Source organism: Mustelus asterias, chromosome 15, assembly GCF_964213995.1.
Source record: "Mustelus asterias chromosome 15, sMusAst1.hap1.1, whole genome shotgun sequence".
Lineage (NCBI taxonomy): Eukaryota > Metazoa > Chordata > Chondrichthyes > Carcharhiniformes > Triakidae > Mustelus > Mustelus asterias.
Window position 1 is genome coordinate 33122764 of NC_135815.1, and position 16246 is coordinate 33139009.

Genomic DNA, 16246 nt, shown 5'->3' on the forward strand with positions numbered 1-16246 from the left:
ACACCTGTGTAGTTTTACTCTCCTTACTTAAGGAAGGATATACCAACCTTGGAGGGGAGTGCAATAAAGGTTCATGAGACTAATCCCTGGGATGAGGGGATGTTAATGAAGAGAGATGGGGTAGACAGGGACTATATTGACTGGAATTTAGAATGAGAGTTGATCCCATTGAAACATAAAATTCAAAAGGAGTTTGATGGAGTAGATGCTGGAAGTATTTTTTCCCCTGTTCGAGGAGTATAGAACTAGGGATCACTGTCTCAGACTGGACTAAGACAAAAGGTTTCTTCACTTGAAGGATTGTGGATTTTGAAAATTTTCTACCTGAGCGCATTGTGGATAGTCAGTTGTTGAACATATTCAGGACATAGACCGATAGATGTTGGAACATTGAGGGGAGTACAGAACATGGGGATAGTTTTGGAAGGTGAATTTGGAATAGATCAGCTGTGATTGTATTGAATGGCACTGCTGGCTACCCCTATTTCTTCTTTCTTATATAAATAGTACCTGCCACATTGTATATACACATGAACACACAAAAACACAAGAACTAGAAGCAGGAGCAGGCCACCAGGCCCTTCAAGCTGCCCCGCCACTCAATACAATCATGGCTGATCCATGCCAGCCTTAACTCCTTTTCTGTGCCATTTCCCCATAGCCTACTATTTCTCGATCTATCAAATATTTATCCACCTCCACTTTAAATACTTCTAATGATCCAGCCTCCACTACCCTTTGGGGCAGAGAATTCCAGAGATACACCACCCTCTGTGAAAAGAAATTTCGATGCACCTCAGTTTTAAATGACCGGTCCTTTATCTTGTAGCTATGTCCCCTTGTTTGAAACTCTCCCACTAGTGAAAAGTTCTCACCATCTATTCTGCCAAGCCCCTTCAGGATTTATATCTTTGATATACAGATCCAGACTATTTCGTCTCTCTTGATAGGAAACCCTCTCATCCCAAGAATTAGCCTGGTAAATCTCCTTTGGGCTGCCTCCAATGTTATTATAGCCTTTTTTCGGTAAGGGAACAAAAACTATATGAGGTATTCCAGGTGAGGCCTCACCAACACCCTGTAACGATTGCAACAAAACCTCCCTGTTTTTAAACTCCAACCCCTTTGCAATGAAGGACAAAATGCCTTTGCCTTCTTTAATTGTTGAACCTGCTTGCTAGCTTTTTGGGATTCATGCACTAAAACACCTAGATCCCTCTGCACTTCACTCACCTGCAGTCTCTCTTCATTTAGATAATACTTTGCCTTTTGATTCCTCCTACTAAAGTGCATAACCTCACACTGCCCCACATTAAACTCCGTTTGCCAGGTTTTCGCCCAGTCACCCAATCTATATATATCCCGTTGCAGAATCACAATATCCTCATCGCAACACCCCCTTCCACCTATCTTTGTATCATCGGCAAATTGGAAGCCTTACATTCTGTTCCACCCTCCAGGTCATAAATATAAATAGTGAGCAATTGCAGGCCAAGAACTGATGCCTGCTGCACTCCACTAGTTACATCATTCCATCTGAAAAGGTCCCACTTACGCCAACTCTCCGTTTTCTATCTGACAGCCAGTTTTCAATTCATGCTAACACACTTCCTCCAATTCCATGGGTTTTTACTTTATGCCTCTTATGCAGCACCCTGTCAAACGCCTTTTGGAAATCTAAATGCACTACATCTACAGGTTCCCCTCTATCTATTCTCCCTGTTACATCCTTAAAGAATTCAAGCAAATTTATCAAAAATAACTTATCTTTCATAAAACCATGTTGACTCGGTTTTCCCAATCTTATTTATTATCAAGCCAAATCAGGATCAATTATTTTTAAGTTAGAATGATTTATAAATTACCTGTTGAATATGTAAGCAAAATCTGTACAATATGTGCCATGGTAACCAGATGGAAGAGATGAAGATGACCAACAGCTAAGCTAACTCCAGTGAAATCATGACAATGCAGAGCTGGGGAAGATAGTACGAGGCTCACCTGTAGGGAGAATAGCAGGTCTGTCAAATTGCACTAGTCAGTAACAAAAAATACTACAGGAACACTTTATTTGATATTGCGAGATGAAAAAAATGAGATAGAATTTTGAACAATAAAGTTAAACATGACATCTTACACAAGTATCTGGAGGCAGTTGGCTGTACAATGGGAAGCTGCCAAAATAGGAACATGTCTCCAAAATGATGACACAAGGACAAGGGATCTCAGATTTAAGATTTTGGCAAGAGATGCAGGGGAGATACGAGGAATACCCTTTTTTTAAAGCAGCGAGTGGTAATGACCCGGAATTCACTGCATACAGAGGGCAGTGGACACAGAATCACTGAATTCAAAAGGAAATTGGATGGGCACTTGACAGAAATAAACTTGTAGGGCTACGGGGCTACACTGGGGGAATGAGACTGATTTAACTGCTCAAGTCAACAGGGAACTGGCACAGACTTGATCGGTCAAAAAGCCTCCTTCTGTACTTGAGTGAGTCTATGACTCTATTTGGTCTCACCAAACCTGTAAGAATACAATGGTTCGATAAGTGGATTGTATTTGAAAAAAAGCCACTTCAAGTACTTCAATGAAAATCTTTAAAGTCAAATGCTGAAGTATACAATTCTCATACATGTTTAGTTCCAAAATTATGTTGCCCCCTCTTCCAACAAATATTCTTGTGGTTACGTAGGCTAACAGACAATATAAAGCAGGATGACTAATTCAACTCAAGATCTTTTAGTGGGATAAAATTAAGCAAAAGAGAAAAAGCAACAGGATTATAAACCTTTTGAGATTATAAACTTTGTTAAGCAAATCATATTTGTAGAAACATAAAAGATATGCCCCAAATAAGTTAGGATACAACTGTACTTGAACATGTATTTCAACATTGAGGTGGTATTTTGTGAATCCCTTATTTTGACTTCCTACAATAGAAAAAAAATTGTTTTGTTTTCTGAAATGAATGTTACAAACTGAAGTGATTGTCGTTCCAATGTTAAATGTTAGTCGAAATGGGATGTAGTCACTTTCAACTTCATAAGAAACTATAAACTACCTTGGATACATGAAAGAGTATGAAAGTGCCACTTGTACACACTTTTACAGCACAACCAAGAAGCCAACTCAAAATTGTTCACTTATCAAGCATCATCTCACTGTACAATTTGAAAGTCACCACAAAAATGAGAGGTTAAAAGAGCAAAATAGTTTGATCACCTACCAATAAATGGAACATGTCAACATCAAGAATGGATGGAGGAATCTGAGTTTTATCATCATTAGGTATCAGAACTGAGAAAGGGAAAAAATATACATGTTCCATTTTACAAGACCAAATACTGTATGAAGAACAATTCATTAAAATCACCATTTTAGTCTCTGTTCATTTAATGTCAAACCTGGCAAATTGACTTATAAGAAGGCCTTTTGTAGGTAAAATGATAGGTGCATAAAATCATAAACAAGAACTCATGCCACACAATACACAAACCTGATAACAGTCGAGCATATTGCTTCTGAACCACAGTCAAAGAACTCACAGTCCACTGTGATGCAGCAAATCGGGTTAATGCCTTCAGACAGTCATCCTAAAAGACACAATTATAGCTGTTGAAAAACAACTGAAAACTTGGCTTATAAAGAAAGAGTGAAATAATTTGCATTATATAATGCCTTTCATAACCTCTGGACATCTTAAAGAACTGCACAGCCAATAAATGATACCAGTGGTAGGAGTGTTAGAATTACAATGGTAACATGCATAATTTCAGGAACAACTTATAAATATGTCAATTTTTTACATTAACCCAAATTACAATTAGCAATATTATAAAGATCACAAGCAATGTAACTTAGAGACTGAGACTAAGCTACATACACCTTCCTTATAATAAAGTCAGTCCAGTATCATGGTTGACATATTAGTCTTCACTAATTAAGCGAACATTCTTCCAGAAAATATTTCAGTAGCTGTGTAAATTTTGCATTGCAATCCCATTATACTACTTTCAGATTTTGGTTTTCACTTTTTCAACAGCCTTTATAATGTATTAATTATATAATACAATTAATATAATAATTAATCATTCCTACCTGCCTACATGGCAGGTGACCAAATAGTGGCTTTTCTTCATCTGCCAGGAAACGCTCTGGAAAGGTAAATATAAAATTGTTCTAAAGGCTTACTTTAGTCTTGTTCACACTGATAAATTTCAGTTGTCTATATAAAATAGTGCACAACTTGGTCAAATTTAACATGAGGTAAAACTCTTCATTAATTGGAAAATGAAACCAACAAGGTTTGAAGTAATCACTGAGACAACAGTTTACTTAGCAAACATACAGGCTTAAAAAAAATAATTTTACATAATTTCAGGTTAGTTTGGCTCTTAAGTGAGCATCCTGAAAGTAAATACAGCACTGCATTCACTGTGACCCACCTATTGCTTGTATTGTGTATGCACAGCTTCCTCGGCACATTATAGGCACCCGTGGGTCCTGTTCATTGGGATGGACCTTGAGACCCACTTTGTATGTCGCTGTAGCCAAGGTTGTAAGCATCTCCTTGATGCTATCCGAGTAAGGATTCCTGAGAAAAGAAATAAAGCACTATTGCAAGAAACACCCAAGCAACAATTATGTCTCAACCAGTAGCACAATCAATATATAGCAAGAAAATGTTTCTTTGAAATAACTGGCAAGGCTCTGTATCTGGCCTAGTATACTTCAAGGAGCAAGAAGCTTAATAATTAACACTGCATCAAATGGGTGAATTAAACAAAGCTACTGTATTCACAATATAGTGAATGTGTTTGCTCAGCAATCAACTGTCCAGCATCTCCATTATCATGTTAGAGATACCAAGAGGAATTCATGTCTGTGCTACTGATGTCATTGCATCTGATGTCAGCTTTAAGGCCATGAGTGAGTTATTCTATGGGAAATTCCAAAGACAAAAAAAATTCTATACATTTTAATTCTCCAAAACAGAATACCGTGTTTGATACGATAAACAGAGCTTTTTAATTTATCATTTCATGACAAATAGCAAAGCAAACAAAGACTACAATGCAATGTTTAAAATTGTTAAATGATCAAAATACACACTTTGGTTTTACATCAGGTTGAAACCCTTCAGGAACTTCAATTCCTTCTAGATTAGCGTTGGAGAGGTTATCTGAAAAAAGAAACATTTATTGATATACTGAAATTAATACAGTTAATATTTAAAAGGATCAAAGCTTTTTTAAACATAAATGTTATGAATTAATGAAAGTACAGAAAATCATGAGCATGAGAGGTACAAAATACAATTTGATAGAAATTGAGTAAAATTGGAGGTAAGAATTAAGAAAACCACTTATACAATAGCCCTTTTGTTTTTACAGAATGCATTATCTTAAAATTAGCTTCAGCAGACAATGAGCCAAGAACCAGCCTTTGGGTAGAGCACACATGAATGAATGAACATTTTAAAATTATGTCTTCACATTTACTTCTCAAGTTAAACAAGATCACTTAAGGTTAAGTACTTGCACTGATGCGCACATTAGCTTCAGCATTTAGACACTTGTTAATCATCCAGAAAATTGGAGTCCAATGTTTACCATTAAGACGACCAAATTTCTCATGTCAAGGGGACAGAAAACTTCAGTTAACTTGCTTCCTTCAATGCTGTTTGACTGTGGACCACAAATGGATGCCATAGAAAAGTTTTGGTCAAACCATTCCACTCAATAATTGGATACAACATAGGACAAAACTGCCGACAAAAGGTCAAATCAAGAAACTAAAATGTTACCAGAGGTTAGTACCGTAATTCAATTTGTGCTCCTGTATTTCATCTAGTAAATTTATAAACTATTCATTTGATTGTACAATGGAGCATTGAAAACTCAAATCAAGATGCCAAAACAAAATTTCAATCTACGAGCGAAACTGAAAACTTACACTTCCTTTATAAAAAGGGTTTTTAGCAAAGCCCCAACATATAAAAAGTACTTCAATGTAATTACAGAAGTCACTGAAGTTGGAAGCTCTCAAGTTAATCATTAACTGCATTTTGTGTTTATGTTAGTCTGCTCTTTAAGGTACATACAATTCACTTCCACAATGTTCAATGACAGCAGTTGTGACATGCGCAATGAAGCTCTTCAGATTATTAACAAGATCCTCCCGACTTCACACGTCACTTCAGATTGCTTTAGAGCGCAGGATTTTAATGCAATTTAAAGCATTTCAATGTCATTGAGAATTAAACTCACCTTCTTTCCAATGAAAGAATTGTAGTTTAACCTGAGTGGCACCTTTCAGAGAGTTAAGAGGTATACAGTAATCATCCAATAATTCTGAACATAACCCAGAATTAAAAGGATAAATTGTTAGTCTGGAGGCAAGCTAGATCACATTCACCTATACAGCAGATTAAGTTAGGGTTTCTAAGAGGTGTAAGCCTGCTTACGAAAGCTGTCTTATGATGAGCATGAGGAAGGAATTTGGAGACATCCTGACGCTTTCATTACTTCTACTCTACTTCTCCAATAACAATTTCATTTTGAAAGGACTACAGAAATGTCTGTTCATATTCAACAATTGACTCTGCTCAATTCAGTATCATATAATTATAAATAATCTTCACTGTTAAAGATTTGCCTAATAATCATAGTAATACGGCATTCTGAATCAAGGCTTTTTTCACTTTTACTGTCATACTATATGCATAATAACAAAAAGCTAACAAAGTATAAAACTGAATTTCCTTTTTCTTGTACTTACCAGGTACTGTCTGCTTTTCCTGGATTTTCTTCAGGACATTCAACTGTTGCAATGTACACTTTAGCCAACGGGATAAAACAGGAAAACCTGCACAGTTTTTTGAATTGTCACTAAGAGAAAAACACAGGTTATCATGGTTAATGAAAATAACACCTGAGCCTTGCCCATTTATTCTTAAAATAACTAATGTCCTGCTCCAGTAATGTTTCTCATGACTGACTCAAAAATAAAATTCAACAACTGTGCATTTCTAAAAATCCATACACCAACTTCTCAAGAGATCAACAATCACTTAAATAACAAGGGTTCAAGTTTAGAAACATCAATCCTGAGGATCATTCTCATAAGCGAGGAGTACACAGTCTTATGCTTTACTTCCTGAAGTTCTCAATAAACAAATGCAGTATTAAACTGCCTAATGATGACATTTATTTAAGATAGTTACAAAGAGCAACACAAAGAGTAGGGTATCATAAGTCTATTTTTATAATACAATAGGGACATTATTCCATAGTAAAAAAATGTCTCTGAACCATGGATATGCCCAAAAAGATAAACTGTTTTTATTACAAATCAAATATAGAAAAACTGATCGAAGAATTGGAAAAGAAGAAGAAAATGGAAATTGAAAGGCCTGGCAGAGAAGGAACCAGCAAGGAGTACAAGACTTGAGTTATATTGCTCTAAAGGTATAGCTTTGCAGGACTGTGGAAATAAGGCAAGGATGCACAACGTGAGTGAAAGAAATTGGAAAAAAGTTTAACATTTCTATTCTGAGACACAAGCAAGTATTTTTTTTCACAATAATTATTTCCTTATCAATTACAACTGAATATAACCATGTCTGCTCTACAAACAAAGAATGTTGATTCTGTGATCGGAAGAAAAATATGTAGCTCTCCCTTAGTGTCTGAGGTTAAAAAATGAAAATATTAATCTTTGTGCACATTTATTATAATAGAAGCAATAGATGCAACCATTCCTCTGCGCATACATTTAATTCTCTCACCTGTCCTTTTGAAATATAACTAGCAGTTATATAGCATCTTTAACATAGATGGGATTAGCGATGGGTTTTAGTAGGTTACGATTCTTTACGCTCGTTTATAGAGATTAGTGATGGGTTTTAGTAGGTTACGATTCTTTATACTAGTTTATAGAGATTTATAGTGCAACAAAGTGTGATGGAAAAAAACCACGCCCTAAATGTATCAAATTTATTTTATTACATTAGAAGACAACAGAAATACAGATGGTAGACATCTCACTTGAAGAAAGATAAGCAAAATCATTAAGATTGTGAATTATATCAAAAGGGGAGTGAAAGCAAACAGTGAAGAACAATACAAGAAAATTCAGAAGAAATGTGACTGATTTTGGTGGCAAGGCCATTAGAAAACAGATAAAATTTAATATGGGTAACAGTAATTAGTTTGTGACCAAGGCACTACAATACTTGAATAAAGCAGCAGTAACAAACTAGGGATCAAGGTGGATTGATGCATCAAGCTAGCAACCACAGATCAGCTGCAGTTGAAAAAAATTGTAGAAACTCATTTGCAGACATTTCAGAGTAAAAAAAAAGTCCTGTATGGTGCTCTGGTTCAATCGATTTTGGACTGGTTGTACGTCTTTACCCAAAGAGAGATGAGAATGTGGAACTCACTGACACATGGAATAGTTGAAGATACTAGGATAGATGTGTTTGGGAGAAGCTGGGCAAGCATATGAGGAGAAGGGAATAGATGGTTATGATGACTGATTTAGAGGAGGAGGGATGGGAAGAGGCTCGAGTGGGGCATAAATGTTCACATGGACTGGTCGGGCTGAATGTTCTATTTCTGGACCATATATCCTATGTAATCCCACATAGCGTCTGCTCATCAAACCATGTTACTGAACTTAAGAGGGTGAGAAATTAAGGTCTTCAAAGAATCAGAAAAATCCAAGACATTGGACTAATCTTGATAACTTTGGGCAACTTTAAAATTTCATTATATAGAGAACACAACAAACTTGACCCAAACAACGAAGAGTTCAAAGTGCAAAAAGCAACTAAATTGATTTCCAAACAGAAGAACTGTTCTAATCAAGAAATATTAGAGGCTAATAATATTGAAGAAAACCCAACAAAAATAATTTTTAAAAAGTTGAAGAAAAATGTGTTCATTGTGAACCATGTATGTGCCAATGTTCTGAAGATGCTCTGGAGCTCCTTTTTGCAGACAGGAACATGTTGCTGGAAGATTCATTCCGAGACCATCTACAATCTAGTTGAACAATTGCCTAATGAGTGGAATATAGATATGGATGTCCACAAATGCAATATTAGAAGATCAGTTTCAGGGTATTCCAAAAGCCCTGGATATATGAATGCACTTTCTCATACTCAGCCTCCAGATAGCAACTTTTAACAGCTGTCATCCCAAATCTGAGTTACCTCGTTATGATGTGGAGGTTATTCTGACAGCTTGCATCATGCTGGCCACCATTATGTTCCCTTGTCTCATCCATTCTATCCAAATACTTCCCTTCTCAAACTTTGCTTGCTCTCCAAGATTATTAAAATTGCTACAACCTACCTGTTCTGTTCAGAACTCTCCATAAGCTTTTGTATAAATCCCTTGAGTACAGCCTCAGCTTTGTTCATTGTCACTGATGCTGCGCTAGTTGCTATCTCCAAATATTGCCTTCATTTTCAACGGAGAGAGATTATGGTAAATTTAAAAAAGAGGACAGTGCCTGACGACACGAGTTACACTTTCAGCCATTCTGGGGGCCAGAAGGTTAATGGGAATGGATTCGTGGGGGTAGGTTTCATGGCTGAGATGAGCACAAGGGAACAATGCTCGAGAAACTAGAGGGGGAGTCGGAAATCTGTGTATGGAAAGATTTGATGTACAAGGGGAAAAAGAGAAAGCAACATAAATTTTTGAATGGGAAGTTACTATCTTAATGACAAAAAAACAAAGAACAGTTAGAGGTGCGTGGTGGTCAAGGGGAGAACAGTGAAGTTTAAGGAAATAGTTGATTATACAGAAAATGGTTTGAGTATTTTTTTTGCACTTCAGAATGATCATGTAGTGTCGTTGCATTTGTATAGGAGAAATGTGGGAAATGACAGATGTAGCATAAACAGGCAAATTAATTGCAGTTTTGATTGTGAAGAGAGTAAGCTAAGAACTTTTGATCTAGCAGGTATTAGGAACTTACGATTGGAGGAGGCTATTGTCTTAGATATTTAAATAAACCCACCTGTTCAATGGGCTCCGAGGTGAAGGAAGTAAAGGAATAACAGTGTTGCTCAAACATTCACACAGCGGACAAAGAAATTCTCCATTCTCCACATCATAGCTGGTGTGAACCCTTAATCTTTGCTGTCTCCGCTGCTCTTTTGCTTGAACTGCATCAAAGTAACTGGCAGGTAAGAAGAAATACGTTTAATCTGACAATTCTTCATATAAATACAAACAGTTCATGGAACACATACTGCATATAAAAGTTGACAGAAATTAGGTGATCTTTTGAATTTGAGCACTGAACATGAACATTTTGATAACTGCTTGTGTGCAAAAAAAAATTACTTTCAGGATTGAAAGTTCCACAGGTCCACAATATCAAGTTAATGTCCGACAGAACTGGTGAAAATTAGCAAACTGTTGGTACATGCAAGGAAGAAACCTGGCGCTGCAACAAAATGATACCATATACACACATACATTCTGCATTGAACATTTAAACACCACTACTGATTGGGAGAAAAACAGCTGAACTTCTGTGCTCCTGACTGGTGGGGAGTCTGGAACTAAAGGACACAGTTTAACAATTAGGGGATTCCTATTTAATATTGAGGATTTTCTTTTCCTCACAAGGGTTTTCAGTCTGGAATTTTCTTCCCCAAAGTGTAGTGGAGGGTGGGTCATTGAATATATCCAAGGCTGAGTTAAATAGATTTCTGATTGACAGGGGAGTCAAGGGTTATGAAGGCAGACAAGAACATAGAGTTGAGGCCACAACCAGATAAGCCATGATCTTATGAAATGACAGGAGGGGCTTGAGGGGCTGAATGGTCTACTCCTGCTCCAAATTCTCATGTTCTTGAGTGGAACTAGGTGAATTGCTCTTGCATGGAGCTGACACAGATGCAATGGACCAGAGGCCTCTTTTTGAGCTATGACCATTCTGTGACTGTAATCATCACAGAATTGTTATGGCGCAGGATGCTTCCATTTGGCCTAATGTGTCTGCACCAGCTCTCTAAATGAGCATGACTGAGTGCCATTCCCTTGCCTTTTCCCAGGACACCTGCACATTGTTTCTATCCAAATAATCATAAAATGCCCTCTTGAATGCCTCGATTGTACCGCTCTCCACCACATGCCAGATGGTGCATTCCAGACTTGAACCACTTGCTGTGTGAAAAGGTTTTTTCTCGCATCACATTTGTTTCTTTTGCAAATCATTTTAAAACTGCGCTACCTTGTTCTTGGTCTTTTTACGAGTGGGAACAGTTTCTCCCGATCTACACTATCTAGCCCCCTCATGATTTTGAGCATCTCTATGGAATCTCCTCTTGGCCTTCTTCTCTCCAAGGAGAATAGTCTCAACCTGTCCAATCTAACCCCAAAACTGAAGTTTTTCATCACTGGAATCATTCTTGTAAATCTCTTCTGCATTTTCTCCAACACGTTCACATGCGTACTATAGTGTGGTGCCCCAGAACTATATGCAATGTTCCAGCTGAGATCTAACTAGTGTCTTGCACAAGTTCAACATAACCTCCTTGCTCTTATGCCCCTATCAATAAAGTCCAGGATACAAAATGCTTTAGTAATTGCTCTCTTCACCTGTCTTGCCACTTTCAATTATCTACGCATGTACATCCAGGTCCCTCTGCTCTGTGCCCCCTTCAGAAGTTTATCCCTTATTTTGTATTCTCTCTCCCCTAACCCTGCTACCAAAATGCATCACCTCACACTTCTCTGAATTGAACTTTGTCTGCCACCCCACCACTTGCTTCGTCCTTTTCAAATTCTACACAATCCTTTTCACAGTTTACAGTGCTTCCAAGTTTAGTGTCATCTGCAAACTTTGAAACTGTCCTCTGTACACCAAAGTTGGGATCACTAATATACATCAGGAAAAGCAAGGGTCCCAATACTGTGTCAGGGAAACACCACGACAAACCATAGAATCCCTACAGTACAGAAGGAGGCCATTCGACCCATCAAGTCTGCACCATTATTCTCTGCTGCCAATTAATCAGCCAATTTTGTATGCACATTGCCACTGTCCCTTTTATTCCATAACTTCAAATTTTTCTCAAGTCTGTTGTGTGGTACTGTATTGAATGCCTTTTGAAAGTCCACGTACACCACATCAATAACATTACCCTTATTGACCCTTTCTGTTACCGCTTCAAAAAACTCCAGCAAGTCTCTTAAACACTATTTCTCCTTTAGAAATCTATGCTGACTCTTCCGAATCAACCTACATTTTCCCATGTGGCAACTAATTCTTTCCTGAATAATTGTTTCTAGAGCTTGGCCACACTTATGTTAAAGTGACTGGTCTGTAATTGCTGGGGATAACCTGACACCTTTTTTTGGACAATTTTTGATCCTTTGCAACTATCCAGTCCACTGACACCTCTCCTGAATCTGGAGAAAATTGAAGATTATGGCCTGCACCCCTGCAATTTCCATTCTCACTTCCTTCAATATGTTTGGATGCATCTGATGCGGTCCCGGTGCTTTGTCAACTTTAAGTACTAACAGTCTTTTCAACACATTTTCCTTATCAATTTCAAATCCTTCTGAGAACAAGAGTTTCCTCTGTCACCATGGCTTGTATAGCATCTACCTCCTTGGTAAAAACAGATGCAAAGTACTTATTTAATATTTTAGCCATGCCCCCTGCCTCCATGTACAAATTATCATGTCGGTCCCTAAGCAGTCGACTTCTGCTTTTTTTTTTCATTCATGGGACATGGGTGTCGCTGGCTGGCCAGCATTTGGAATCACTGCAGTTCCTGTTCTGCGGGTTGACCCACAATGCTGTTAGGGAGGGAATTCCAGGATTCTGACCCAGCAACTGTGAGGGAATGGCGATATATTTCCAAGTCAGGATGGTGGGTGGCTTCGAGGGAAACTTGCAGGCGGTGGTGGTGGTGTTCCCATGTATCTGCTACACTTGACCTTCGAGATGGAAGCGGTCGTGGGTTTGGAAGGTGCTGTCTAAGGATCTTTGGTGAATTGCTGCAATGCATCTTGTAGATTGTACACACTGCTGCTACTGAGCATCGGTGGTGGAGGGAATGGGTGTTTGTGGATGTGGTGCCAATCACATGGATAGTGTCAAGCTTCGAGTGTTGTTGGAGCTGCACTCATCCAGGAAAGTGGGGAGTATTCCAACACATTCCTGACTTGTGCCTTGTAGATGGTGGATAGGCTTTGGGGAGTCAGGAGGCGAGTTACTCGCCGCAGTATTCCTAGCCTCTGACCTGCTCTTGTAGCCAGTGTGTTTCTGTGGCGAGTCCAATTGAGTTTCCAGTCAATGGTAACCCGAAGGATGTTAACAGTGGGGAATTCAGTGATGGAAACACCATTGAATGTCAAGGTGGTGAGAGTGTCTCTTATTGGTGATGGTCATTGCCTGGCATTTGTGTGGCGCGAATGTTACTTGTTAGCCCAAGCCTGATATTGTCCAGATCTTGCTGCATTTGAAAATGGACTGCTTCAATATCTAAGGAGTCACGGTGCTAAACATTGTGCAATCATCGACGAACATCCCCACTTCTGACCTCATGACGGAGGGAAGGTCATTGATGAAGTAGCTGAAGATTGTTGGGCCTAGGACACTACCTGAGGGACTCCTTTAGACATGTTCTGGGGCTGAGATGACTGACCCTCCACAACCACAACCATCTCCTTATGTACCAGGTATGACTTCAACCAGCAGGGTGTTTGCCCCCATACCCATCAATTCCAGATTTGCTTAGGCTCCTTGATGCCAAGGGCTGTGACTCTCACCTCACCTCTGGAATTCAGCTCTTTTGTCCATGTTTGAACCAAGGCTGTAATGAGGTCAGGAGCTGAGTGACCCTGGCGAACCCCAAATGATGACCCCTTCCATCACTTTACTGATGATCGAGAGTAGGCTGATTGGGCGATAATTGGCTGGGTTGGATGTGTCCCGCTTTGTGTGTACAGGCCATACCTGGGCAATGTTCCACGTTGTTGGGTAGATGCCAGTGTTGTAACTGTACTGGAAGAGTGGTGGCGGCTGAAGACTGGCATCTGAGACGCTGGGGACCACTGGAGGTGGTCGAGATGGATCATCCACTTGGCACTTCTTGCTGAAGACTGCTGCGAATACTTCAGCCTTACCTTTTGCACTGATGTGCTGGGCTCCTCCATCATTGAGGATGGTGATATTTGTGGAACCTCCTCCTCCAGTGAGTTGTTCAATTGCCTACCACCATTCACGACTGGATGTGGAAGGACTGCTGAGTTTAGATCTGATCCATGAATTGTGGGATTGCTTAGTTCTATCCATCACTTGCTGTTTATGCCGTTTGGCATGCAAGTAGTCCTGTTTGGTGGCTTCACCAGGTTTACACCTCATTTTTCGGTATGCCTGGTGCTGCTCCTGGCATGCCCTCCTGCACTCTCCATTGAACCAGGATTTACACCTATTACTATTTACATGCCTATCGAAGACTTTTGGATTCCCCTTTGAGCCAGTCTTTTCTCATAATCCCTTTTCACTTCTCTTCTGTGCTTTTTCACCTCCTCTCCAAACCTTCTGTATTCCTCCTGGTTCTCAACTTTATTTTCTATCTGATGCCTGTCAGAAGCACATTTTTTCTTCCTTATCTTAATTTCTATCTCCTTTTCATCCACGGTGCTCTGGATTTGTTCGCTCTATCTTTTCTTCTTAAGGGAACATAGCTAAACTATACCTGGACCATTTCCATTTTGAAGGTTACCCATTGTTCAGTTACAGCTTTTCCTACCAACCTTTCATTCCAGTCTAATCAGCCCAGTTCCATTCTTGCCCCATTGAAGTCGGCTATCCCCAGTTAATTATTTTTATTCTGGATGGCCATTTTCCTTTTCTACCAGCATCCTAAACCTCACAATAAAATGATCACTGTCTGCTAAATCCCCATTGACACTTGATCTACTTGACCCATCTCATTTCCAAGGATCAAGTCCAACAATGCATCCCATCTTGATGGACTGGATACACGTTCCTGTAGAAAATTGTCCTGAACACAATCCAGCAACTTTTGTCCCTCTCTGTCCTTTATACTGCCACTGTCCCAGACTACGTGTGGGTAATTGAAGTCCCCCATTATAATTACACTAATGTTTGCACCTCTCCGTAATATCCCTGCAGTTGGCAGTCGAAAGACTATACCTGGAATGTAAATTCACCCTTTTTGTTCCTTTCGTTCTAGCCAAATTGATTTGGTCCTTGAATCCTCTGTGATATTTTCTTTCTCCAACACTGCAAAACCCTCCTTAACCAATACAACCACTTCTCCTTTCCGATCTTTTCTAAACACCTTGTACCCAGAAATATTGAACACCCAGTCCTGCGCTCCCTTGAGTCAGGTCTCTGTTATTGCTGCAACATCATATTTCCATACCACAACATGCGCCCACCACGCCCCAATTCACGAATACAAACCATATTTATATGGTTTGTAAGTGCTCAAGAAACTCGAAGTCAAATAAGAGGACAAAGCATACTAAATCTAAATGGTGCACAATTATATGGCAACAGCAACGTTCACAGTTTGTTTCAATAATTGTTTTATAGTTACAATAGATTAATTAAATTGCTTCCAAGAATAATCCTTAAGATACAATAAGTGATTGCTAATTACAGACGTTAGCATGATGGCTGACTGTTCATTTCTTATAATTTGCTTATGCATTATTTACAGAAAAGTAATTAGAACAGACAATATCAGCAGCTTATATAGTGGTGAAGGGATCTATATTTGTTATTTCTATTTGGTACTCACCTCTGCCAACAGTGGGCGTGCATGATATGTCCACAGCTACCTATATGAGTGCCACAGGCCAAATCTGGATGCATGAACAATGGATCATGGTTATCTGATGAGGAGAAGAGAAACATACTGAATGAAAAAAACATTTATTCAATTCAAAATTGAGCAAGAACATTTTCAAGCCACTTCGAAACCTTGTTAGTCAATTTCAACCATTAAAATAACATGGGAATGAATACCTGTTTGTGAGGCCTTTTTAGGCAACAGACAATATTATGCCATTAACCATGTTATGATACAATATTAAAACATACATTTGCAAATCAGCATGAATAGTGGTTTGGTACAGATATATATTTGTTCAAATTCCATTGGCTCATGAAAACACATTAAGATCTGTCAATTTTTCAAGCCTTGCCAAGTGGGGAAAAACAT

The 16246-nt window shown here is 38.8% G+C and overlaps 1 protein-coding gene across 2 annotated transcripts in view; it reads right to left on the reverse strand.

Annotated features, from left to right (window-relative positions):
• Window positions 1-16246, reverse strand: part of ubr2 (ubiquitin protein ligase E3 component n-recognin 2) — a 133506-nt gene that overhangs the window by 12975 nt on the left and 104285 nt on the right. For both annotated transcript variants that reach the window (XM_078229718.1, XM_078229719.1), the window contains exons 31-39: window positions 15824-15917; window positions 10042-10203; window positions 6787-6896; window positions 5119-5188; window positions 4452-4600; window positions 4105-4160; window positions 3503-3599; window positions 3233-3303; window positions 1866-2001 (exon numbers count right to left, since the gene is read on the reverse strand). In XM_078229718.1, coding sequence (XP_078085844.1) covers window positions 1866-2001; window positions 3233-3303; window positions 3503-3599; window positions 4105-4160; window positions 4452-4600; window positions 5119-5188; window positions 6787-6896; window positions 10042-10203; window positions 15824-15917 — 945 coding nt within the window. The remainder of the gene's footprint in view (window positions 1-1865; window positions 2002-3232; window positions 3304-3502; window positions 3600-4104; window positions 4161-4451; window positions 4601-5118; window positions 5189-6786; window positions 6897-10041; window positions 10204-15823; window positions 15918-16246) is intronic.